This window comes from Pseudorasbora parva, chromosome 16 (assembly GCF_024679245.1).
Source record: "Pseudorasbora parva isolate DD20220531a chromosome 16, ASM2467924v1, whole genome shotgun sequence".
NCBI classification, from domain to species: domain Eukaryota; kingdom Metazoa; phylum Chordata; class Actinopteri; order Cypriniformes; family Gobionidae; genus Pseudorasbora; species Pseudorasbora parva.
In genome coordinates, this window is record NC_090187.1 from 35715403 (window position 1) to 35742943 (window position 27541).

The following is a 27541-nucleotide window of genomic DNA, read 5'->3' on the forward strand; positions in this document are numbered from 1 at the left end:
ATATATATATATATATATATATATATATATATGTATATGTGTGTGTGTGTGTGTGTAGTTCACCCAAAAATGAAAAAAAAAAAAAATGTCATTTAACGTTAATCACACTCGAGTTGTTCCAAACCTCTATTTCTTTCTTCTACTAAACACAAAGGAAGATATTTCAAAGAATGTTAGTAACCAAACAGTTGACATTGCCTAAATAGTTTTTTTCTTGCTATGGATGTGAATGGCTATCGTTTGATTACCAACATTCTTTTAAGTATATTTTGTGTTAGACAGAAGAAAGAAATTCATACAGGTTTGGAACAACCTGAAGGTGAGTAAATTATGTTTTTGAACTCTTTTCACTCTTTGGTTAACGGGTTAAAAGAGTTTCCAGGCACTATTTTGTATTCTAAATAGCGAAGGTCAAATGTATTTATGAATATTTCTATCTGAATAGCTTTAAAAAGTGACCATTGCATAGAAATGTTGTTATAAAAAAAAATTATGTACATGAATTACTCAGGCCTGTGAATTATTGCCAACATTTAGCGCCATCTAGAGGATAAAATCTATATCGCGCTCAACGATTACAAAACAATCCTTTTTATACGTCACTGAATGTAGTCAAACTGCGTGTCTGTGCACGTGTTGCGTGTTGATCTGAGAGGGTTTGCCAATGTTCTGTAGACAGCTCTACATTTGCAGGTAAGAAAGAAAATGTATGGCTTTAGTCGGTCGGATCGTATCTACGAATCTCCTTACTGTAACTCAAAATTGTCATGCAATTTCTTTGTTGACATTTTTTCCAATTAGAAAGTCGACTTTAAATGGCGCGAGGAAGGGCTCAGACAGACTCGACTGCTTCCAAGCAGACAAAGAAAGTCAATTCAAAAAACAGACTGACTGAAGAACCTCATCAAACTCTCTCCAAAAAGCTCAAAGCTAAACAGAAAGTCAAGACGGCACCAAAAACGGGTGAGAAAAGCTATGAGTTCTGTATTAGTCTTACCATTGGACAGTTCGGTTTCAGTAACAAAAGGTTTAATTAAATACCCTGAATGCAAAAAAGTAAAAAACTAATCCTGATTTTCTGGTGAGCTAAACTGGATTTCTGTAATGTAACAGACACCTACATTCAAGCAAGTGTTAAATGGACTGGAGGTCAAAAGAAATTGGGCCAAACAAGTATCCTTCACTACATTTACAAAAGCTCCTTGGGACAGAGCATCCATACTCAACTGCGACAGGTGATGACAAGCATATAATGCATATGTATGGTAAAATGTATTATGATGGTATCACCTATTGCCTATACACTGTGCTCTTTATATGCAACTGGTGCAGAAACTCAACAACAATATTACAGTGCTATGTACTACTCTCACTTGTGTTATAGTGTCTGCAAGAGCCTTTCATACGCTCACTTGGAACCTACCAGCTTCACCGCACAGCCAGCCCCTTCGACCGGAGGGTCACTTGTCTGGAATGGCATCCCACCCATCCCACTACTGTTGCAGTGGGCTCCAAAGGTGGAGACATCATCCTGTGGGATTACGATGTGCTGAATAAGAGAACTTTCATACAGGGGGTAAGATGAAGCTGGATTGTGAAGTGAAGAATATGCTGTTTAAAGTGAAGACAAAAAGTATTTGGACACTTTTTGATATCTATAGCACTATTTGTTTGCATATGCAAATTGGTTTGATATTTATCTAATCTAATTACATTCGTACATTAAGTGTCACTTAAAGGGATATTAATTACCCTCATGTCATTCCAAACCTGTAAGACTTTCATTCATCTTCGGAACACAAATTAAGTTATTTTTGATAAAATCTGAGAGCTTACGAGTAGCTATGCAACTGACACTTTGACGCTTCAAAAAGTCCATAAAGGGATTGTAAAACTAGTATTTTAGTCCACATTTTTGGGTAAACTCACCCTGTACGTGTCCAAATGCTTTTGGGGTCTCAGTAAAATGCAATTCTTATGAAATTCACCAATGTAGTGTACTCTTAAATGGTTAAATCACTTAATTTAAATATCAGTGTGTAAATAGTGTACTATAAACTATTAAACGTCTAAGAGTACAGTAAAAGTAAAGTTCAGCATTTTCAGATTTAACGGATTATACAGATGCAGTTTTGATGACTGCTGAGATTTTCTCCTCTGTTCTTTATCCTAGATGGGTCCTGGAGATGCAATAACAGGCATGAAGTTTAACCAATTCAATACCAATCAGCTATTCACCTCATCTATTTGGGGTGCTACCACCCTTCGGGATATCAGTGGATCGGTTATACAAGTTTTTGCCAAAACAGATTCATGGGAGTAAGCTCATTTACTAGCACTTGTGGGTGATCTCCCATTTGCTTTTAATGAAATATAGACCAAACAGAGATTTACAATACTTAAAACTGGCAAACAATTTCTTGATTTGAGGCTTGAGCTGATACTTTGTCCTGTTGATGGACACTTCTGTTCATTCCGTTGAATCATAGTACAGCAAGTGTGCAACATCAGTTATCTGTATTTGATTCAGTTGACTCTTAAAGGGATAGACATTTTTTTTTTTCACCCAAAAATAACAATTATCCCATGATTTACTCAAAGATATACACACAGCTCCGCGGGGGGTTAATAAAGGCCTTCTGAAGAGAAGCAATGCGTTTCTGTAAAAAATGTCCATATTTAAAACTCAAATAACTAGCTTCTGGCAGACGCCAGCGCAGTACACAGGTCGACTTGCGGCAAAATAGTAACACCTGATTTGAGAGCGTCTCGCTGTTCAAAAAAAAGGGAACAAACTCTAGCTTCTCTTCTCTTTTCAAACGAAATCCTCTGACATTTCTCTTTATAAATTCTTGTTTTAGACTTCTAATTCGTGACCTCTAATTCGTGAATTTTGTTTTGCTCTATCCTCTGCATTGCACATTCGTCTATGCTTCAGGTCAGGGGTTACTCTTTCGCCGTAAATCGATGTGTATGTCCGGCTGTCGGAAGCTTGTTATTTTAGTTTATAAAGGTATAAATATGGGTATTTTTCTCACACAAATGCATCACTTTGCTTCAAAGGCCTTTATTAATACATTATATTACATTTATATTACATTATATACATTATAATACAGTTCTTTAGATAAAGTTGGCATTTAATGTATTTGTGTATATTTTGGTCTACTGATTGGTATGAAGTTGGATAAACCCTGTGATAGATCAGAGGATGAAATCATTTGATTTTTTTTTTTTTTTTTTTTGCCGTTAGTTATGCTATAAATGAGAGTGTGTTCAGAGTCTTGATCATTTATTAAGTTGCTTTTGTGTTATATTAAATGTATTGTTGCCAAGCTAATAGAATTTGCTATTTAGAGGAATAAATAACATTGTTATTCATCATTTGTAGTAAGTATATTTGAATGTTATTGGCGAATATGAAGAACATAATTTGTTTTCACCTTCCTCATTTTGCTGTGGTGGTTTAGTTGCGATATGAATTTATAAACACGTTCAACCCATAGTCCTCCCTGACCACTGAGTCCTCCTCGTCATGGCCGTACTTGGTTTGGCAGTTGTATTTAGATCTTACAAGCTTGTGTTTGTCTATTGTATCCACGCAGAAGGGAGCTGGTGACTTTATTGGGGAGATGAAGTTCTGCCCCACAGATGTGTCCAAAATCTTTGTTGCTTCTGGTGATGGCACAATCAGCGTGCAGAGTTTTGAAGGCCTCCAAAGTCAGATATTGTCTCGAACCCCAGACTGTGGTCATGACCACCATGACCTTTGGTGAGGATAGTGCTTGTATGAATTGCCCAGCAGTGTTGGGAAATCTAAAAATTGTTTTGGTGGTTTATATACATTACATTTCATATTTATGTTTTGCATTTCTTATTACTGTAAGAACAACTGCCCTTAAACACGCCTTATAGATCAGTTTAGTAGTTTGTCTCCGATTGCTTGCCACAGTTGTCTCACATAATGACCATCCATTCCACTCATATATTATTAAGAAAAAATTGGATATTACATGAAGGTATGGTCTTAATGCTACAAATGTCACTTTCCCAGTTACTGGTACTGCTGTGTGGACGTGTCTGTTAGCCGTCAGATGCTTGCGACTGGGGACAATACTGGAAGACTTCTTTTGCTTGGCCTGGATGGACATGAGGTAAGTGAGGGAAATATCGAAATCAATTCTATTTGCCAAGATCAAGAATGAAGCTGATTATATATATTTTTTAAAGATTTTCAAAGAGAAGCTGCACAAAGCCAAAGTGACCCACGTGGAATTTAACCCTCGTTGTGACTGGCTGATGGCAACATCCTCTGTTGATACTACGGTCAAGCTGTGGGACCTCCGTAATATTAAAGACAAAAGCAGTTATATCACTGAAATGCCTCATGAAAAACCTGTCAATTCTGGTAAGCGAGAAGGGGAACAAGTAATACATAAAAATAAAATAAAAACTCAACTGTACGATAGGTTTAAATGCAAATACATTTAAATGAATGTTCTTTTCTTTCAGCATACTTTAATCCAACTGACAGCACCAAGCTCCTGACTACAGACCAGAGGAACCAGATCAGGGTATATTGTTCATATGACTGGTCTAAACCTGATCAAATAATTCTTCACCCTCATCGACAGTTCCAGCACTTAACGCCCATAAAGGTCAGAGGTCCTTTTGTTTAAACTGCATATTTTACCTGCTTGCCCACTAGACTTTCCAAATAGTTTATATAACGTAATGTAACATCATAGAGTTTAATTTTGTCATTTTCTTTCTCTCAGGCAAACTGGCATCCCATGTATGACCTCATCGTGGCTGGCCGTTATCCAGATGATCAAGTATTAGCCAATGACAAGAGAACTATTGACATTTATGATGCCAACAGTGGTGATCTTGTGCATCAGCTGAGGGACCCAAATGCTGCTGGTATCATATCTGTAAGTATGTTTTGTTTATATATATTGTTTTACATTTTTTAAAATATATTTTACAATATTTAAAGGTGCACTATGTAGGATTTTTGCTGTAAAATATCCAAAAACCAGTTGAGTTCTTACAATATCCCAAATGTGTCCACAACAATTGGTACATTTTGAAAAAATTACTATTTTAACAAATGAACCGGGACGTCTGAGAGAGTTGCCTGTCAATTGTGTTATATATGCGTTAACGCGGAAACGCAGAAACGCTTTACCCGTAGCAGTGTATAACAAGTGTCACAGCAGCCGCTGAGTGAAAGCACAGAGTAACGTCATAACGTAATTTTCAACACACTTAAATGTATCTAATATGATAAACAGAGCTACGTTACCTCATACTCATGACCGGAAAAGTGGAAATGGCACCTAAGACTGTGTATAAGCCGTGTATTGTGCAACAATCCCTTCAGCATCCTTGCTCAGCTCCCACAATACTCGGTCCTGCTCTGCTTCATACTACAGTAACGTTAATAACCACATCCATGAACATGATTTCTGCCCGAGTCCTATCCCGATTCTTTTCCACCGGGCTGAGGTAAAGACCACATGTCCCAAGAATCTACGCTTAAACTTATTGTCATTAAGCTTCAGCTTTGTTTTAAATAGGCAACCTCTAGAGGACGGAAAATGTACATAGTGCAGCTTTAACATTACAGTATTAAAGGGATAGGTCACCCAAATGCTCACCCACATCTTTTTGATTAAATCTAAGAGCTCTCTGTACCTCCATTGGCAGCTACTCAACTACCACTGACACTTCAAATTCATGTATTTCAAATAAATGCTGTTCTTTTGAACTTTATATTCATAAAATAATCATAAAGAAAAAAAGATCATCTCACAAAAATATTAAGCAACGGACCTGTTTTCAACGTTCATGATAAAATCTTTCTAGAGCTCCAAATCAGCATATTAGAATGATTTCTAAAGGATCATATGACTGACTGAAGATGCTGAAAATTCAGCTTTGCCAGAGCAGGAATAAATTACATTTTAAAATATATTCAAACAGAAATACCGGTAGAGATATTTTTCATCAAATAAATGCAGCCAGCCTTCTTTGAAAATCGCAAAAACTAAAATATTACTTATCCTACACTTTTGAAAGGTACCATCATAGGTTTATATATACCCTTGTTTACTGATAACCACATTACAGTAGTTTACCATTGAGTAGTTTATCTTAATATCTCGTTTATTTTATTTCAGCTCAACAAGTTCAGTCCAACTGGGGATGTGCTGGCTTCTGGAATGGGTACAATATAATTTATCTTCTTATAATCATAGTAGTCAGGAGTGCTACATGACTTAATTAATTTAACTTGAATTACAGGCTTTAACATTTTAATCTGGAAACGAGAGGACACTCTGAACAGCGTTTATCAGAAACAGACAGTGGAGGACAGTGGAGGCAGAGCTGGAACCTCCAGGTCTCAGCGCAGCACCCAGCAGCGCACGAATAGAGACAAAAGAGCAGCTGCTGATGATGCCAAGCTCAAGAAAAAGCTGTTGTCATTGTCTTCAACAGAGACCAAGTCAAAGACCAAGAACAAGACAGAATGCAAGACATCAAAAATGGAGAAAAAGTAAGAGGGAACATACTGAGTCTAAATACTTAGTGTTTCAGGTGTCATTTGTTCAACTCATTTCAACAAATACATCCTGGAGAAAAAAAACTTATCTTTTGTAGGTCCTAAAAGATGTATATGTTCAAAATAAACGTTTGTACTTTTTTACATTAAAACTTGGTTATGTGTCTTGGTTATGTAGTAAAATATGAATTCTATTTGAAGAACCAGAAAAAATAAGCCATGGTTGGAGGTGAGGAAAATCAAAGAAATTTTAACTAACAACAAAGATGTTCGAATTTATTACAAATTACTGAGTCATATAAGGCAGGGAAAAAATATCAGAATGTTACATTAATATCTGGTATATTGATTGTTAGTTAAGACTTGCGTAGCTGAACATAAGTAACGTTTGCAAGACGACCAAGAATATCAGTCCAGGCCTGCTGTTCTGACTCTAGCTTCAGGTTTCTGGCCTGGTAGGCTGAATAGATAGTCCCGAGGATAAGGGTCTCAAAACGGGCCTGAGGGAAAGATTTGTCTTGCTCTTCCAGCACAGCCAGTAACTTCTCCATTGCAGACACAGTCTTTGGAATACTGTCGTTTATAAGAGATAAGAAAGCTCGCCCTTGTCGCATGGATGCTATTTCTTGATCCCGCATGACAACATTGTTGTCGACATCAATCTCCAGTCCTCTCCATAAGAACTAGGATAAAAAAAGGAATGTAAAAAATATTATGAGCTCATATGTAGAGGAGCCCCCTACTACAGGGACATAGTGTTGGGGGAGAAAAAATGTGATGCGAAGAAAAGATGCTATTGAAGTTTGTTTATAAGAAATATTTGTTTATTTTTTAAGTTTATCGTTTGCAATTTCGACAAATATCAAATATATCACTCAATTTTGATTAAAAAAAAGTCAGAATTGTGTAATAAAAAAATCGCAATTTGTACATGTTTTATTCCGTGGCGAAAACAAGCTTCCAATGCTTCTGTTTGTTTACCATGTTCATTTAAATGAGAAATGTATATATCATTGTTCCTTACATCTCATATTAGAAGTTTACAAAAGTAAAAATAAAACAAAAAACGTTTTGCAAGCAAATACATTTCTTGGAGAAACATGTTTGCACACAAATGCAAAGTTTCTCTAGGGAATTCAAAAGCACTGAAATATTAAATATAATCTCTTTTTTTCATCCTTATGTCCCCTTAGGATGTGTAAAAGTGTTTCTTCAGTATTTCTCTATACAGTTCAGTCAAGAATGCAGTTTATGACCACATTATTTATTTTGCAGTTAGCAATTGTGAATTGTTTTATCATTCCAAGTGACATAAATCAATGTTTTAACTGCAATATTAAAAATCGACTAATGTAAATTAATATAAATGAATTGTGACTTTGTGGAATGTATGGCTATTCTTACCTCAAACATCAGCTTAGCATCACTTTCAGATCTAATAAAACCCTGAGGTGCCAGTCCTCCGTGCAGAACCGCAGAAACATCTGCATGACAGCACAGTCACGAGTTAGTGAAAGCATTAAAGGGATAGTTCACCCAAAAAATGAAAATTGTCATCATTTTTTTTTGAAGAATATGTGTAACCAAACAGTTATGGGGCCCGATTGACACTTCCATAAGTTTATATATATATATATATATATATATATATATATATATATATATATATATATATATATATATATATATATATATATTGTTTATATATATGTTGGCTACAATACTATGGGAGTGTCAATCTGGTCCCAAAACTGATAAAACATTCCTCAACAACATATCTTCTTTTGTGTTCAGCAGAAGAAAGAAATGCATACAGGCTTGGAACAGGAGGGCGAGTAAATAATAATGACAGAATTTTCATTTTGTGTGAACTAAATGTACGACAAACACCTATGAATGAACTATTAAGAACTGTTATTAATCAGTGCTATGTAAGCAATTGAACTTAATAAATATAAAACGAAATATTTCAGCATTAAACAGTGCTCGCGGAATTTAAACAAGGAAAATATTCCAATCTGACGTCATGATTGGCGCAAATCATGTCCAACATGCCACAAAAGTGTCAGTGGCGCCACATTCCAGCAACACTGAACAGCAAATTCAATCAGTTAGCCTATCCTCATAAGGAAAACCAAATGCATATATGATTAAAACCAAAATAATATAGCTACAAGATGTACTGCACATGTCGTCTCGTCAAGTTCAAAAGTTACCTGAGATATTCCAGGGCTCCCTGAAGCCAATGAGACACAGGACAACACATACCACTTTGATCTGAGTCAACAACATTGCCACAAAAATATAATTGCACAAGATTCACGCAGATTTCAGTCGTCATCCGTTTAGCCCGAGAAAAAAAACAGGTTTCCTGAGTTAGTCTTTGGTGCGTCGCATTTTTTCACCTGCGGAAAAAGGCAATTTGAGCCAAATTGGCAGAGAGAAAAAATGTGACTGCAAGAGAGTGACTTATATATTTTTGCTTTTTATTGTACATACCATATCGATTATGTTATATAATAAATCTTAATGAAAAGATAAGTTACACTTTTTAAACAAATAGTTTGTGTTTTTGATATGCAGCGCAATGACAGTCCTCCAACACACGGGAGCAGCAGAGAGTCACGTGAACGCGCGGTGACGTCATTACGAACAAACGTGCTGTTTACTTCCTAGGGCTGACTTTTACAGGCAGTCTTCTGGTATGGCAAAGATTTAACACATGCTAACATTTATAAATAATATTGTCTGAATGCGCATGTGCTGTCTGCACAGTTACATCTGACAGATTTTTTTTCTACTGCGTTTGATTGTGAACTCATTTGGATGGTAGAAGAAGTTAAATAGACCCTAATATAGATGGCTTATGTTAGCATTAGCTACATAGCTGGCCAGTTTACCATAGATGGACATAATTTGGGTTGTCAAAATTAACTCTAATTTGAACACCAAGTCGGCTAGTTTCATGTTTTTAACTGGTGGTACCGTATAAATGCAAAATCACATTAATGTCTTCTTAATCTGTATGAAATATTGTTTGTGTAGATTGCAGGCAGCAGATTCCTTCTTAAAGAATGCTACATTACATCAATCAGTCAGTTATTTTAGAGCCTAGTGAGCATTAAATCCAAAGGCAAATCCCAGCCTGCCAGTTAACAATTAAAGCTATATGAATGCAACCATTTGAGAGACAGCTGACCCAGTAAGTCATTCATCTAGTATTCAGGTGACGCTGCTTTAGATTTAAGGTGCCATGGAGTCTGGTGAGGATGGGGGTTACAGCGTTGGAGGTCCATCAGGGGATGAAAACTACTTCCAGGGCTACACCTTTACCGATCGCTCCCATTCCAGTCGTGTTGTGAAGAGCATCATGGACTTGTGTCTGGAGGATGGTCTGTTTGCAGACGTCACCGTCACCGTGGACAGCAAAGAGTTCCAGCTTCACCGCCTGGTGCTCTCGGCACAAAGCAGCTTCTTCAGGTCCATGTTCACCTCTAACCTTAGAGAAGCTTATGATCGTAATATTGAGCTGAAGGACGTCAGTGCACCTGTCTTCCAGTCGCTGGTGGACTACATCTACCATGGAACAATAAAACTAAAGGTTGAAGACCTGCAGGACACCTATGAAATGTCTGACATGTATCAGCTCACTGCCCTCTTTGAGGAGTGCTCTCGCTTCCTATCACGAACTGTGGATGTTAAGAATTGCCTGCAGGTGACACCTTCAGTTGTTATTAATTATGATTTACAGCATACACTATATAGCTTTGATAAAAGTCAGCTGAGTCAGTACAAATCTGTTGAACTCTCTTTCTTTCAGATTATGTGGTTGGCAGACCGACACAGTGACCAGGAGTTGTATACGGCTGCTAAGCACTGTGCAAAGATTCATCTGGTTCAGCTGCACCAGACAGAGGAGTTCCTGAACATGCCTTTGTGCCTTCTCATAGACATCATTAAAGGTGAATGAATGGCGCAAACAGCAAATTGGTTTCACTTTATATTAGAGATTGTGATTAGAAATCAGAGATAGAGTCAGAGATAATGTTAACTTGTGTCTGTAATTTGCAGATGGCGTGCCAAGCTCACAAAACCCAACTGCAGCTATTGAGTCGTGGATAAATCACAACAAAGTCGAGCGAGAGGAGTATTCTGATATGCTTCTAGACAGTCTAAAGGTTAGTGTTGATTAGGAGTTGGACAAAAATAGACATTATATTCTTCATCAGATGAAAATATATTCAGGGTGGGTAGTTTTATTTATATGTAATTTTGTGATTGCCCAGTCCAGTCAGAAGTTAATATTGTTACTCGCCTTACAAAAATGTACACTGGCCCTAACATAAAACATTTCTTTATTTCAAAATTAATTATTATTTTACATAACACATACAACATAAAAAATAAAGAAAAATATTTTTTTTATAAAGAAAATTGAAAAACTACAAATGTTGTACCAAAGGGCTATACGGTCAAGAATAATATAATACAGTATAAAACCCAAATAAAATAACATTTGCAAAGTGTTTAAATAAACAAACTTATAAAACATGCAAATAAAACCCCTATTCATCTCAATTCTCAAACAACATCATAAGCTAGGGTGATGTGTGATTCCACAATCTGGGGGCCGCAACTGCAAATGTCCCCACCACTTTTTTTAAAACATCTTGCTTCACGGATAAACCTAACTAATACAAACAAAGCATCTCTGGTTAACTAGAAGAGTAGTGAGAAGGTAGAGAAGATGCTATCCTTTTGTTCGTTTGTTAAATAAGAGGAGATCTGGCGCTCGCTGCCGCTGTTATCAGTGGAGCAGATTTCTCTCGCGGCTCATGCAGTCTTCACACAGATGAGCGCTTTAATCTAACGCTTAACGCCGTTGCAGAGACTTTCTATTTGTTCCGGTCAGATCACGAAACAAAATGCACAAAAACTGTCCCAGCTCTTGATGTAGCCTACTGATGATATTTGGTTTTGATGAGAGGAAAAATAGGCTATGAGGGCAGATTAGAAATGAGAACTTCTGACAAGTTTAACAGACTAGACCAGGGATGATAAGCAAAGTGTGCAAATCTATATGCCTTTATTCACGTGAAAAATCTTGGCACAACGCTATATTGTGTTTAGATGCAATAATTAAACGAGATCTATATCAATAAATTAACTATTTAATTTAATTTATTTGCAAACATGAAAAAAGTAGACTGAAACAAACCCACATATAATTTATAAAGCAATGCAGTAATCCAACTGGGATGTGATAAATGAGTTACAATTTACTTCTGAGTGGAACTTTTTTATGTGGTAATGGATCTAAGATGTCTTTTATAAAAGCATTTATCTGCTTATCAAATAATAAGTCAGAATCAAAGATGACACACATGTTCTTAACCTTATGGAACACCATTAATTTGACCTGACAGAAAGGTAAAGTTATGTATTATCAGCATAAATATAAGTTACTCTGTACTTCTGAAAGATGGAGCATAGAGGAAGTATATACAGAGGAAAAAAAGAGGACCCAAAATTGACCCTTGTCGGATGCCACATGTAATTAGTGTAGAAGATGAGTGATTCTCAGTACTGATAACCCCCTGGATTTAATTTTTTTTTTTTTTAATCACATTTCATTTTACAGTTTTTCTTTGCAAAGAGCATTTGCAATTATAGCTGGGAATTTTGCAGTTATTACAGTTATAAAGAACATTTTCAAAGCACTTTTGCTGGAAGATGATGGTTTGTATTGTATTGATGTTTTAATACAGTTTCCTACTATAAGAAGTCATTCTTGCGATGTCCAGAAAACCTCATGTTAACCAGCTAGAACATTCTGACCAGTTTAAAATGTTGATAAACAGAATTCACAACCAACTGTTGTTATTAGTATTGTATTGTTCACTTTTTCATTGTTGGCTTTGTTGCAATTTAGGAGATTGGTGAAAAAGTGCACATATACCTAATTGGGAAAGAAGACACACGCACACACTCGTTGGCTGTGTCTCTTCATTGTGATGAGGACGACGCCATCAGTGTGAGCGGGCAGAACAGCCTGTGTCACCAGATCACGGCTGCCTGCAAGCATGGAGCTGATCTATATGTTGTAGGGGGCTCCATACCACGTCGCATGTGGAAATGCAACATGCACACTATGGACTGGGAGCGTTGTGCCCCTCTGCCCCGGGACCGTCTCCACCACACGTTAGTGTCTGTGTCCACAGAGGACGCTATATACTCATTGGGAGGCAAGACCCTCCAGGACACTCTCTCCAACGCTGTGATTTGCTATACAGTACAGGACAACATATGGAAAGAGACCACTCAACTGGACACAGCCGTGTCGGGTGCAGCCGGAGTCAATTTGGGTGGCACCATTTACCTTTTGGGTGGGGAGGAAAATGACATGGACTTCTTTACCAAACCGTCTCGCCTTATCCAGTGCTTTGAAACGGCCACGCAGAGGTGTCAAACCAAACCCTACATGCTGCCTTTTGCCGGATGTATGCATGCCACCGCCCATAAGGACCTTATATTTGTGGTGGCAGAGGGCGACTCGCTGGTGTGCTATAACCCAATGCTGGACAGCTTCACCCGGCTGCGTTTCCCTGAAGTGTGGAGCTGTGTGCCCTCTCTATGGAAAGTGGCAAGCTGCAATGGCTGCATTTACGTTTTTAGGGATAAATGCAAGAAAGGTGACGCAAACACGTTGAAATTGAACCCTGCCACATCAGTGGTCTCAGTAATCAAGGGAATTAAAATCCTCCTTACAAACTGGCAGTTTGTTTTGGCCTGAGATGTTCTACATAAAGCATAGGACCATGATCAAATGTACTGACAGTTACTATGGTGATTTAATAGACAGCAGTCATGTAGAAGTTGTTACTGTGATACTGTGGTACAAGCTTTATAATGTCATGTGAAGTGTTATACTCTAGGACACCGTTAAGTGTTATTGAAGGCCAAATGTAATGTGTGATGTTTGTGAGTACCTGCAGTGCCATTTGCAGTCCATTGTAGCTGTCAAGCTTTCATGAAACCTTCCAATATACTCGGTTCATTTCATTTGGATTTCAAAAGGAACTTATATTTAAATTTCCTTTTAAACCATTAACATTCCACAACACGTTCCTTTAGTCTAACGTCACAAAACAACTCATTTGTACACAGCATTTACTGAAATAGCACAATACATGCAATGTATACAGCTGTGAATTGGATTTCATAACTTACCCTTAAATGAGTGACAGTGGGCAATATATGGTGCTTTAAAATGTCTGCCAAGATATGCTGAACGCAAGGAAATGTTCGTGATTAACAATGCAAAACCTCCTCAAGAATGTTAAAAGTACCACAGTCAAGGGGCATTTAAATAATGTTCATAATTAAAGTTTGTCACTTATCTCTCTCTTACCGATAATAACTTCTCTATAATCAGCATAGATCACTTTTCTCATTGGTTTATGATTGGACAGGATCTTTAAATGTGTCGGGTTCCACGTTAAGCTGGTATGCAGATTGTATGCTACAACTGTTTACATTTTACTTTATTCCCTTCATGCAGTATATGAAGATACAGTCCATTTTACATCTTCCAGAGACATTGGTTAGCATATTCTTGCTGGTTCAGAATAGTTATTAAAAATGACTGATTTGACCTTTGAAGTCATAGTAATTCTGTGTTGTTTGACTGTGTTGTCAACCTTTCTCTTGAATTAAAAGATAAAAATAAGATATGTGTTTTATGTTTTCCCCCTTTGCCTAATAGATATATTACCCTCACTATGCAAGTAAAATAATGCCAAATGTACTTGAAAAAAAAAAGCTTGTTAAATTGAACTAATTGAAAAAGATATGCATTGCATTAATCATGCTAGCATTTTAATGCATGGGCTGAAATTCAACATGGTTGTATATTTAAGCTGTGAATATTTAAATTCAAATCATTTCACACATATTTTCATTATTAAAAATTCTATGATCCATATTCACATTTCAGATGTCACTTCCAAAATACTTAATCTGTTTAAAAATCCAACCTACATATTATATTCGACCGGCAATTTCCGGTCTTTTTTTTTTTTTCTTTACAAATTTAGTTTCTCAAATTTAACAGAAAATGTAATATTGCACATCCGGGAACTGCAGGAAAAGCAGCAGAGTGCCAATACATAATCTCCATCTACTGTTAGTCGACCTCGTAGCATAATGTATTAATACAGTGATATAAAAAACAAAACTTGCACCTTTTTGGGGATGTATGCTATACTAAAGGCAAGCAGATAGACTCAATATGAATGTAACAAAGTTTTACGCTAAAAGTTGACTTGACATTGGAAGTTACATATGATATTGATATACACGTTTCTAACTTCAATAACATTTGAAGAGAATGCCAACTGTAATGGGTTAATGTAGGTGGCATAGAATATGTTTTGTAGTATAAATAGTGTGAGTAGTGTGTTCACACTGAAAATGCAAAACATAAAAAGTACCCGGATGACGCACTTAATTAACCGGAAAAAACGAAGGGAATTTCTTATTTGTGCATCCTCGTTTCCTTCCCTCATTTCTTAGCTCCACAACCTTAGGTTGCGGGAAGGGAAGAGTCTGTGTACATCTCTCCTCCTCGCAGCAAAATTAGAGAATAGAGATGTCCATCAAGAAAGCTTTTTCAAGAGTTTTATCAGTTTCTGGATTATTGGCTGGAGGACATACGATTAAGGAAAAGAGGAAGCATCAAGTTGAGTATTGAGAAGCACCCTAAGTGTGGAATATTGCACTCTTAATGCACACTTAATGCACTCCACTGGCAAAGCTTTAATTACGTAAATGAGGGGTTTGAGACTCAAATGTTGAATGACCAAATAACCATATAAAATATTAAGTTCATAGTGTATAGTGTGTCATTTGGGACAATACTGTTATTTTGTCATTCAACATCAGAGCCTGATGCCCCAGCGCTATGTAAGTCAGTTGGGTCCAATGTGGTTTTGAAACGTTCTTGAAAGTATCTTCTTTTTTGTTTCACAGAAGAAAGAAAGTCATAAAGGTTTGGCACGACATGATATTGACAAAACTGCTGAGGCAGTGAGTTTGCATTTCAGGAATTGTGTTATAACAAATACGTGACTTGCAACCACCAGATGTTTATCTTTGGAAACATAAGTCATCTTGTGAATGGCAAGGTAGTAAATACTCCCTATTTGTATCCGTAAAGCTGGGTGTAAAGGGGGCAGGAAGGGCCGAAGAAAGCCAGGTTCAGTTGAGAACCCGACAATTCGATCCCATTGATGTGTTTTAAGAAGCAGCGGTACTGTAACTCAAGACAAATACCATGTCAGACTTTGTGAACTATTCTAAGCATCAGTTGCTGACACCAAGGCTGGGGGGCTGGGAGGTGGCACACCAAGCGGCTTAACAAGGCCCACCCACAGGAACTGCCACTCTCTATGAGGAGCGTTTGACTCGCTCTGCTTCACCTTTGTGAAATATCTGGCTGTTTTTAGACTTGTGGACATGATGTCCAAACCTCTGCTGTAGCTCGGGACTAAATATTTCCGTAAGTTGTTTTTTTTTCCTTAAGGGTCATTAGTTGTGGTGCTTGAGCCTTTTAATGGTCTGTGGACATAGAGGTGAACAGTACCACTGTTGGTATGAAGATTGGCTGATAAGCGTCTTTTGTGACCTTGGATCTTTTCAGAGGCTGAAGCTGGATTCCACCAGGAACACATGGTCCAGAGTGACAAGGCCATCTGCTGTAGCGCCAGCACTGCAGTGGGAGGGAGGAGAAAGATGAAGGGGTGGTTTGTAGGGGGTGAGGGTACAGAGAATTCCTCCTCCTCGGGTGTGGAGGGACTAGATATTCTGGGAGATCATTGCCAGCACCTTGGATTGAGACTTATTTATTTAGCATCACATTTTTTCCTTAAACTTTCTTTCCCAGCTTTCTAAAGGGACTGAGGTTGGCTCTTTAACATCAAAAGAGATCATGATTTTGTGATTTGTATGAAGTGTTTTCAAAGTGATGAGCAATGAGGATCTCTACACTGAAGACCTTGCAAGCTGTGGATCCAGTTTCTTCAACATCTCTTTGCACCCAATGCTGAGAGTTGTGGATCAGCGAAGCAAGTGGGTGCAGATCTCTGGGGTGGATTTGACAGGTGGAATTGACGGGTGAAAGACAACAGAATTTGCACACTTGCACTTCCCCAGACGGCCAAAGAGCCAAACGGATGGTTATTTTTATGAGGGACATTGTAGCAGAAATGGGTCAGGACCAAACCAAACAGCAGATTGAGAAGGGACTGAAGCTCTACCAGTCGAATGACACAGAAAAGGCTTTATATGTCTGGATGAAAGTGCTAAGGAAGACATCTGATCCTGGGGGAAAGTTTCGAGTTTTAGGATGTCTGATCACAGCACATTCGGAAATGGGGAAATACAAAGAGATGCTACAGGTAAGAGCCAGTTATACAGCCATCCTTGATATTGTTTGTCAAAAAAGTCGATCTACTTTTTTTGACATGCAGAGTAAGCTGTTTAATGGATCATTTGTAATTAAGGTATCAGTTATTTAAATGGTCCTGTATGACTTTATTTCTTCTGTGTTATACAAATAAATTGTATTATATATATATATATATATATATATATATATATATATATATATATATATATATATATATATATATATATATATATATATATATATAATGAAAATCAAATGGGACTGTAAACAACATTGGACCCAATTAACTTTTATTGTATGGACAAAAATAGCACTTTTTGTGTTCCACAGAAGAAATAAAGTGAATCTGGTTTGGAATAACATGGGGTGAGTAAATTAACTATACCTTTAAACATTGATATCCAGTCAATAATTGATAAATACACTCACTGAGACATGATTTGCAATAATTTGCTTTTAACCTCATTGACGCAGATTTCTGACTGATATACTTACATCACAATGTGAATAATGCGGAACATGCATATAATATATAACTTCCATAGTTACATGGAAGGTAAGGAGAGCCACATGCAATATGATCCTCAGCACAGAGCATCTTGTTGACATAAACCTCCTTGCAGAGGGACCTGCTTTCCCGAGTTCAGCAAAGACTTAATTTGCACTATGATGTGTCTTAACAAATGTAGTTTTTACATAATAATAATAATAATAATAAAGTATGCTTGATATCTGTTGTGGTATGAAGGCCATTTTAACAGTAGTACATTGTCTTGTCTAGCACTATATCCGGTTGCAGCAGGATTCATTTTGCCCTATGGGGAACACCTGAATAGGCTTTTATTTGTATGCTAAATATCTGTAATTTTAAACTTCCATAAAATAAATGTATTGATGAACTATTTTCTATTGTCTTTTGCCCCCATGTACATGCAACCATCGATCAGTACTCCCTAGCTCAGATAAACACAGCCAGAGAGATGGAGGACCCGGACTACCTGACAGAGGGCTACCTGAATCTGGCACGCAGCAACGAGAAGCTTTGTGAATTCCAGAAGACGGTCTCATACTGTGAGACCTGCTTAAACATGCAAGGCACCACTGTTAGCCTACAGCTCAATGGGCAAGTGTGTCTGAGCATGGGCAATGCCTACCTGGGCCTTAGCGTTTTCCAAAAAGCCTTAGTGAGCTACGAGAAGGCCCTGCGATATGCTCACAACAATGATGACAAGATGCTGGAGTGCAGGGTCTGCTGCAGTTTGGGCAACTTCTACATCCAGCTTAAGGTATCATGCTATCTTAAGGTATCATGCTATCATGCTATCATTATGCTATCTTTTTTGCTTGGAACACACCTACTTATATTTAATATTACTATTTTACACATTTTGTATAATAGTAAAGTCATCAAATGGGTGTATGGAAGTGATGGAATCACGCACATACATCTTTTTAAATAAATAGTAACGCTTTATTTTAAGGTGACACACTTAAACATTACTATGTACAATAGTAAATGATGCATAATTACAAGTAACTAACCATAAACTAAACCCTAATCCTACCCTAACCCTATAGTATGTACATGTAGAAAATGAATATTACTCTGTACTTATTTGAAGTACAATCTAACTGTCACTTTAAAATAAAGTTGGTTACACTTTCTTTTAAGGTGTCGTTGTCACAGTGTAATTATATTTAAGTACTGAGCAATATTAGTAACTACATGTACTCACTATAGGGTTAGGGTGGATTAAGGTTTGGTTTAGGGTTACTTTTACTTTTATTACTATACATGTAATAAGGGCACTGTTTATTTATTTTGTTACACTTTATGGTAACACTATTTTACAATGTTATTAAGAAATGTATTCATAGGATTATCTTTAGATCAGGTTTTAAGACATAAATTAATTTATGTCCAAATGTTTGACTGGTAGTGATGTTTTTCGGGAAAACATTCCCGAAAAAAAAAACTTTTTTTGATAAAAAAAACATATTAGAACAGTAATCTAGTGTATATTAAAAATAATACAATACATTCATGTTATGGCAAAGCTGAATATTGACCATCATTATAGTTTAACAGAACAGCACTTATTCAAAATAGAAATCTTTTGTAACAATGGAAAGTCTCCAACACATTTTTGCTGAATAAAAATATGAATTTCTTTTAAAATCTCAAATCTTTCTAACCTTAAACTTGTGAACAGTAGTGTTTGTATTTATAATACAGTCTATGGTATTATGAAAACCCTAATTATGATCATCGTCTACTAGCATTACTGTATACTGTAAGTATTTGTTTTAGGCCAACAGTTATTTAAGTTCTATTTCACTGACAGAGTAGCAAGCAGTTTTTACATGACTAACAAACTACCTACATGTATCCAATTGCAAGTCAGACAAAGGTGGTTTGGCTAGATATAGGCATTTGTACTCACCTTGACACCAGAGATTTGAAGAGAGCAAATCCCCTGGATTCCCAGGAAGGCCTGCTGTAATATGAATGTGATGAAGAGGCATGCAGAGAATGCAAGCGCTTCTAGGAGCAATAATAAGACGGCTCCTTTTAGCTGTGCCAGAGTTCTTTCTTCCTGCCTCAAGGGAAATTATCAGCTTTGAGTGGTTGGTTGCTTTCAGCATTCTCATTTACACACTCTGCGAATCTAATTTAGTGTATCCGTGTATTGACTTGAAATATCTTATTCTAAGTTTGTCATTTGCAGAATTTTTCTTTACTAGTATTTGGTTACAGTTTCGAATCAACATTCTTTTAAATATTATAAGTTGATTTAAATGATACAAGTTCCTAATAATTAAGTACAGTTTGTTTTATGCTTCTAATAAGTGCATACTTTCTGCTGTTGCAGGATTATGAGAAAGCACTCTTCTTTCCTTGCAAAGCAGCTGAACTGGTGAATGACTATGGTAAAGGATGGAGTCTAAAGTACCGTGCCATGAGCCAGTATCATATGTCCGTGGCATACAGGAAGCTGATTCGCTTACCAGATGCAATGGAATGCTGTGAGGTATACATTTATTATGATTTTATTATATGTCAACCATTTTTAAATAAATAATGTATCTGCAGATTAATCACATACACTGTGAAAAATTATTTTATACAGTAATTTTAACATTTTAATAGTAATTAGTCATTTTACTAATAATTAATCAGTCATTTTAATTTTAACATTTATCAGTTATGTACATTAGCGTTTTATGTTGTCTTATGTTGTTTAACCTTGTGGTGCTCTTTGTGTGGTGGTCAAAAATGACAGAATTTTTTTATTTCAATTAAATCAGTGTACTATATTTTAGTTTGATAATGTTTTTTATTTAATATTTTGTATTCTTAGGGGATTTTATGGTAAATTACATTTATGCAGTAGTTAAACTATGTATTCACCTTAAGCATAGACCTGGAAATGAAATTTCCAACTTAAACTGTCAATCTTGAATCCTTTAGACTTAAGTTTGTTCTCTTTTGAAGATGACAGCTGGCAGATTATTGCTGAAGTGAAAAAAGTTTCAAAAATGAACTTAAAGTTATAGAATTTTGAGAAAATCTTTGAAATGTTTTGACCTGAAGGAGTACAAATGTGACAATTTTTTCAGGACCATTTAACCTATTTTGGATCATGTCCATGATTTGTGTGAGTGTAAGTGTGTGTGTGTGTGTGTGTGTGTGTGTGTGTGTGTGTGTGTGTGTGTGTGTGTGTGTGTGTGTGTGTGTGTGTGTTCGTTCACATAGCAGAGCCAAAACCTTTACTAAGTTTCATACCATTCTGATGTCTAAAAGAAAAGGTATCTACCCGGAAGTAGAAACTTTTGGTACTAAGCTCAAATAGCTTGGATACCAGTTGAATTTAGGAACCAGTGCTGTTCTGACCAATCATATTGTCAGGGTGGGCTTTATACGATGATGGACAGATGATCAACAGTAACATAAGCATTCACATCACCAAAGAGCGTTTGGGTTGACTTTGTTCTAATCCTAAATGGAGAATTTGTTTATAAATGCACTCACCTTTACTATTTCTCTCAAAAATGATGATTGTGTTGGTAAGTACTCTGTGTATCCTTAAATTATTTTTACAACACCAGTAAAGATAAAATCGTTTACACTCATCTTCTTCTTCTACTTCTTCCAGCATGTGTGCAGTTGAGTTCTGTTGAAAACTATGCTCCGTTGCTCTGATTGGTTGTAGGTCTATCCAATTGAGGTCTTTTCTGGTTCGGTTGAAATACGCCCATTATCTCAGCCCAATGCAGCAGTATCAGACTCAGACAACAGTTGTTGTCAGTAATATAATGACGTCAGGCTAGCGCTCAAACAAAATCTTACTGAAAGCTATTTTTTTGAGATATCAAGCTCCATGTGTGTTACCATGATGATGGTGTTTTGTATCTGTGTGCATGATTTGCTTGCACCTTCTATATATTAATATTTACCTCAGCTTGTGGAAAAGTACTTTGATTCATGGTCATTTTATGTAAAAAGTATAAAACAGCTTTTAGTAACAGCATGATCGTACTAATTCAGCAGAAAGGGGCTGCTGGATTTACAGACTTAAAATGTAATTTTTGTGTTAAAATGTAAAGTGTACAGACTGTTCTTCTGTTTTTACAGTTTTTTACTGTATTATTTTGGCAAACAACTTCCATTTTTATTCTGTAAAAACTATAATTAAATTGATTCACTTGGACACTTTGCTCTTATAATATACATTTAGCATGTGTATTTATGTTGTAGTGTGCATCATAAACGTACAAATATGGCAGCTTGTGTCAATGGTCACCTGAACAAATTTAAGGCAGCATCTTAATCCCCCAGGATGCCACATGTTGATCATATTTATCAGTCCCCTTGGCGTAACCCTGGCCTCTGAATTTCTGCTGCTCAGGCCACTGCACAACTGACAGGTGCAGCTATTTGTAGGGCTAGTTGGGCCAGCCCCCTTTACTATGGCCGATAAAAATATGCCAGTCAAGAGCTGAGGTGCCGTCTGAGAGGAGTGTTAATGAACAGCAGAGCTTACACTTAACCCCTTCGCTAATGACGAGGAGAGAAATATCACAGGCAGTCATTGCTTTGGACTGTGAGTGTCACAATGTGCTGTCTGCAGAAGTGATTTACAGACGTCTAACAGTGGGGATTAATGCAGGCTATGTTCCAGCTGTCCAGCTGAACTTTTCGATTGTGTATGCTGTATAAGCGTCTCTACACTACTGGTCAAAAGTTTGGAATAATTAAGATATTTTTAAATATTTTTAAAAGAAGTCTCGTGTTCACCAAGGCTGCATTTATTTGAAAATACAGTAAAAAAGTATTTGAATTGTGAAATATTATATGCACGTTTTATAAATGAGGCCCAACGTGATTACATAATTTCTAGGTAATATGTGAAGCCAAAGAACATTGGTGGTGGGACATTTGAGCCACCTGGGGGAAATGTCTGAGGGAGGATATATTGTCTGTCATAAATGGAAGTGACAGCAGGATTAACTCTATGCTTACTTAAACTATACTGTATGTGAAATATGTGCGATGTGGAGCTGTTCTTATTATAGGTTAAGAAAATATACTTCAATTATAATAGTGAAAGCAGCAAACTGGTGGTTGTAAAATAAAAATATAAACCTACATGCTACAGTTTAGTATTTGTGAATCTTTGGAGAACATACATCCATGATTCCTTAAACTTAAAGAACTGACATAAAATCTTCTCTTTCAGGAATCAATGAAGATTGCATTGCAGCATGGAGATCGACCTCTTCAGGCATTGTGTCTGCTTAACTTTGCTGATATTCATCGCTGTCAGAAAGATGTTGATGTAAGTGCAATGCTTTTTTTTTTCCTTATTGAAATATTGTATGAAATTGTGATATAAAGTTATAATTTTGCGTTATAACGTCATGATAGCAATAAACTTCATCTTCACACTATCTTCATTAATCACACAATTCTGACTTTATAACTCACAATTGCAACTTTATATCACGCAATTCGGAGAAAAAAAGGCTGAATTGCGAGATAAAGGCCCGGTTTCAATGCTTAGGCATTAGTTCAATTTGAGCATTTAAATAGGTTTTAATAAACATGACCAATAAAAATAAAAACATTACTGGTGTGCATCTTGAGACAAAACAATGACATTTGCATATTTTAAGATATGTCAGTGCATGTTGCTTTGAGATAAATCTACTCAAACATGCATTTTAGTCTAGGACTAGCTTAAGCCTTGTCTGTGAAACCGGGGGGTGGGGGGGGGCACAATTATATTTTAAATTCTTTTATTTAGTGGCGGAAACAAGCTTCCGTAGTATTGTGCTCAACAGTTCAATATTATTATCAAAATGATTATTAGAATTTTGATTATTATCATCAAAATTAATTGTCATTTACTTATTTTTATATTCTAATCACATTTAGTAACTGTTGATAAATGGAATTAACATTAATATACAACATTCTTGCAACTAGCTACAATGTTCAATAATGCAAAACAAAATGTAAATCCTAGGGCTGTCAAAATTCATGCGTTAACACTAACAATTCATATTTTCAGTTTAATGCATCAAAAATCTTTAACGCAATTAACAGTTTTTCTTTGCCTTTGGGTGCTCTACAGTACATGATCATGCTATTTATCATTCAAGTGCTATTAAACCATTCAAGCAAGATACGATGCAAAATAAGAACTTAAATCTGTACTGGCACGCTGTCTGTGAATCTCTTGTCTGGACAGGACACACAGGACTCATGCACACAGAAATCCGCTTGAATCAGACAGAGCACAGCTGCATTGAGATCTTTTACGTGGACAAAAACACACAAAAGCATGCCTAAATGTCCGCTTTGTCGAGTATCATCATAAGCACAGTCTTAAATTAGTTAAATAAAGTCATAAATGACCGTAAGGAGTTGTGAGGACATCGGATGTCAGATCGGCGTCATGCGGCAGATCTTAAAGGTGCTGTATGTAAGTTTTTAACTGTACTAAAAGCATAAATATACCATAATATATTTGCAGATATCTAGGAAACATGCTGAGTTCACATACTCGTTTCTCTGAAAACCAGCGCTACAGCCAGTTATTCTGCTTTGAAATGTGCGTTCCGAGTCGGAATGTCTGTTTTTGTTTTGGTTGCCATTTTACCCAATAGTATATTTCGGCCCCACAGCGTATTGGTGCCATGAAAGCCAGCAAACAAACTGGGTCCGAGATCGCAGATTCTACCTGACCTAAAAAGCCTCGGCATCCATCTAAAAATCTCTATGAACGGAAGCACATTAAAACGCAATTTTACACAAGTCTCCTCGCCTTCCATTGTCAATTGCGCTCTTTATTCCTTTATTAAGGCTATATTAGATCAACTATTTAAAATATACTGTCTTTGTTGTTTCTACATTCATTTGGAGATTAAATATGAAATTATACAATATAAATATTAAAAACTTTAGTGTTAGGTGGGATTAATAGCAATTAATTAGCTCTTAATTAGTAAACAAATTTTAATCAATTGACAGCACCATTCTGTAATTAAAACTTTTCACAATTACTTAAAGATTCAGGGTGTAATATTTATGAGGAGACAGAAATGAAATATTATGTTTTTATTACCATGGAATGATCCATTTCCATCTACATACACCGTAGGGCCTCTTACAGTGAAATCACAGTTTTTTGCGTCTCCATGTTTCTACAGTAGCCCTAAACGGACAAACTTCCTAACTTCTACAGATCGCTAGCTACTCTCTGCTATCTCAGACAATGACATTTTTTTCCTGTGTCAGCCATCGTAGCTTCTCTATGTGCTTCGAAAGGGAGGAGTAAGCGTTGGGTGATTGCAATTAGCAACCTCACCACTAGATGCCGCTAAAAACCTTTAATTACGCCGGCCATAATCCAAATGTATAAAAATCCATAAAGCCAAATGTTTTTCTATTATTCCAGCATTTCTACTGCAGAATACTCAACCAAGCATGTTGTTAAAGTTGCTTTTCTTTATGTGCTCACCTTCAATACAGAAAGCATTCCCACGCTATGAGTCCTCCATGTGCATCATGTCAGAGATTGGCAACCGCCTTGGACAAGCATCCATCTACGTCGGGGTGGGAAAATGCTGGATTCTGCAAAAGGAATATGATAAGGTCAAGAAACTGATTTGATTGTGTGGTTTTCATGATAGAAGTCCATTACTGTACATTTGTGATCGACGTATCTGGAATATCTCAATTCGCTAATGATTATTTCTTTTTAATTTTATGACTTTCACAGGCTCTGGACTCAATGCAAAGAGCACATGATCTGGCCGAGGCGATTGGAAACAAGGTGATCCATCCATTTTAGATGGCATACCATTAAACCCATTCAGAAAGATAAATGCTCTGTATTAGTATTTGACTATCTATCTCTGTGTTCTTCTGTTCCAGCTGTGTATCCTGAAGGTGCACAGCCTGTGTGAAGGCATCTACCGCTGTAAAGAGCAGCAGGATGAGTTGAGAGAGCAGGTGGTGAAGTTCCTGCAGTGTGTGGAAGAGCTGGAGCTCTACTGTGGCATGTGTGGGGAGTCTATCGGAGAGAGGAACCAGCAGTTGCAGGCCTTGCCCTGCTCTCACATTTTCCACCTCAAGTATGTATCGTTTATCACTCTCTGTAGCCACCAGCTATGAGGTGAACTGTGCAACTCACTATGTTCTGTCCACGCATGCAGGTGTCTGCAGACAAATGGTACAAAGGGATGCCCAAAATGTCATCGTTCATCAATGAAGCTGGGTTTCGTATGAAATCGCACTCTTGCCTTGGGACAAAAATGATTGAATCCCATCACAGTGACTCGTCTTGGAGCAAAAGTTTCAGGGCCTTTTTTCCAGGAAGCTTTCTGAATGAAGAAAAGGAGGTTTGCCAGTGTTTCCATCCTGTCTTTATGGCATCTGGGAATAATGTGGAACTGACAGGACATGGATTAAAAGTTCAATGCAGAGACGTCACGAATGACAGCAGATTTTCTTTGAACTGACCTTATGATGCTGCATTGGTAAGACAGAAACATTAAAAACAGCCTTTGACTGGACCATGCAGCATCCTCCCTGAGAGGATATTCATCAATGAGGTGAGAGCTATATTATCACAGCTGAACAAAAAAAAAGTTTATAACAGTTTCAAGCCCTGATCTATTTCTGCAGATTGTGTAAATAATTAATGAATGCTATGCTGTCATTTGAAAAAGATGAAGGTGTAAGACATGCTGTTCTGTTTGAGTTTGTTTGAGGTTTGCTTTGAGCTTGTAGGAAACTCAAATGTCTCTAACTGCCTCCTGAAACTGTAATATTCTGAAGTAACAGGGGCGCTTGTTCAACTTATTAACTTGACCAATTATGCATTTTGTTAACTATTTATGAGTTATTTATGTCTTTTAATTAAGAAACTTACACAGTACACACCACATTACTTCACTTTTTCCTGTTAACAGTTGAATTTATTTACTTTACTTTGAATCAACAAAATGTGAAAAGTAGTATTTATTCAATTCTTTATTACTTTATTTTCTAATATCACCTAATGTTTCATCTCCATTATTTTCTACAACCTTCAGATATTCACAAAAGAAAATGCGCTCTGTCCTGAATCAACAAATTGATTATGCCTTTTTCCAACCTGTATAGCACTAAAGTATTTGAGTATGTTTAATCTCAATGGCCCAAAATGAGTTATCCTTATTTCTTTGTGGGCACTTTAATTTAATATTTCAATATTTTTATATATAATCCATTTAAAATATGATTATGCTCACAAGTGGTATATATAATGATAGATTTTCATATGAACAATCTATTTGATGTCTATCTGACAACCTTTCATAACTGCTAAATTGATTTATTTTCAGTTGTAAGGATTTCAGGTAGAAATCTGAGGTCATATGCATGTTTCTTTTGACTCCTATTATTATAAGTGGATCTTCTTTCATTGCCACTTTAATTATTCCATTAATAAATGGTAAAATGCAAATAAAACACATACCCAAGTCATATTTATAAAATATAACATTTTGCTTATGCTCGCCCCAAATATAAGCATGTTGGTTGTAATCAGACATATTCTTTCAAATACATAAAACAACATGACATGGAGATTTATAATTGTTGAATTGATTAATATATGGGAGCAATATGTAAAAATGCTGCTTATTTATTTCCTTACTTTAATTTTTATAGTTGTTCCTTGTTCCTTCCTAAACTAATCTCCCTGCATGCTGTATAAAGCTGTTTTAACATCCTGGTTACATACAGGTCATAACTACCTCTCCGCATTTTCCCCTCACAATACTTGCATGTTTATGCAGCAGAATCTTCTGAAAATGAGACTGAATAAATTGTTTAATTAAGAGAAGTCCTGTATATACATTCAATTGACTTTTTCTGGTAAACCTTCAATAAAATACATTTTTTGCAGCTTCTTTTCTGATGAAGTATGTCTTTTTAATCAGACAACAGC

The 27541-nt window shown here is 36.5% G+C and overlaps 4 protein-coding genes across 6 annotated transcripts; 3 read left to right on the forward strand and 1 right to left on the reverse strand.

Moving 5' to 3' along the window:
- The first annotated feature begins 568 nt into the window (after positions 1-568).
- Positions 569-6691, forward strand: ddb2 (damage-specific DNA binding protein 2). Its single transcript, XM_067420527.1, has 11 exons — positions 569-693; positions 802-963; positions 1114-1235; positions 1385-1576; positions 3606-3772; positions 4055-4154; positions 4231-4408; positions 4513-4658; positions 4779-4934; positions 6186-6231; positions 6310-6691. The coding sequence occupies exons 2-11, from the start codon at positions 816-818 to the stop codon at positions 6564-6566; spliced, it is 1512 nt and encodes a 503-aa protein (XP_067276628.1). The 5' UTR covers positions 569-693; positions 802-815; the 3' UTR covers positions 6567-6691.
- A 131-nt stretch (positions 6692-6822) lies between these two features.
- On the reverse strand, positions 6823-8964 carry LOC137043960 (protein FAM180B). Its single transcript, XM_067420531.1, has 3 exons — positions 8785-8964; positions 7973-8052; positions 6823-7251 (listed from the first exon to the last, which is right to left on the reverse strand). Exons 1-3 carry the CDS (start codon positions 8858-8860, stop codon positions 6925-6927), a joined length of 483 nt encoding a protein of 160 aa, XP_067276632.1. The 5' UTR covers positions 8861-8964; the 3' UTR covers positions 6823-6924.
- A 200-nt stretch (positions 8965-9164) lies between these two features.
- kbtbd4 (kelch repeat and BTB (POZ) domain containing 4) lies at positions 9165-14297 on the forward strand. Of its 3 annotated transcripts, none has more exons than XM_067420525.1 (5): positions 9165-9270; positions 9788-10283; positions 10389-10530; positions 10640-10746; positions 12501-14297. In XM_067420525.1, exons 2-5 carry the CDS (start codon positions 9822-9824, stop codon positions 13359-13361), a joined length of 1572 nt encoding a protein of 523 aa, XP_067276626.1. In that variant the 5' UTR covers positions 9165-9270; positions 9788-9821; the 3' UTR covers positions 13362-14297. The 3 variants fall into 3 exon arrangements, with proteins under 3 accessions (XP_067276626.1, XP_067276625.1, XP_067276624.1); XM_067420524.1 differs by having other exon boundaries at positions 9180-9270; positions 9810-10283; XM_067420523.1 differs by having other exon boundaries at positions 9222-10283.
- Positions 14298-16431: 2134 nt separating this feature from the next.
- On the forward strand, positions 16432-27460 carry rapsn (receptor-associated protein of the synapse, 43kD). The gene is made up of 8 exons (XM_067420530.1): positions 16432-17025; positions 17984-18322; positions 19910-20068; positions 22778-22876; positions 25075-25197; positions 25325-25378; positions 25480-25679; positions 25761-27460. The coding sequence occupies exons 1-8, from the start codon at positions 16801-16803 to the stop codon at positions 25831-25833; spliced, it is 1272 nt and encodes a 423-aa protein (XP_067276631.1). The 5' UTR covers positions 16432-16800; the 3' UTR covers positions 25834-27460.
- The last annotated feature ends 81 nt before the right edge of the window (positions 27461-27541 follow it).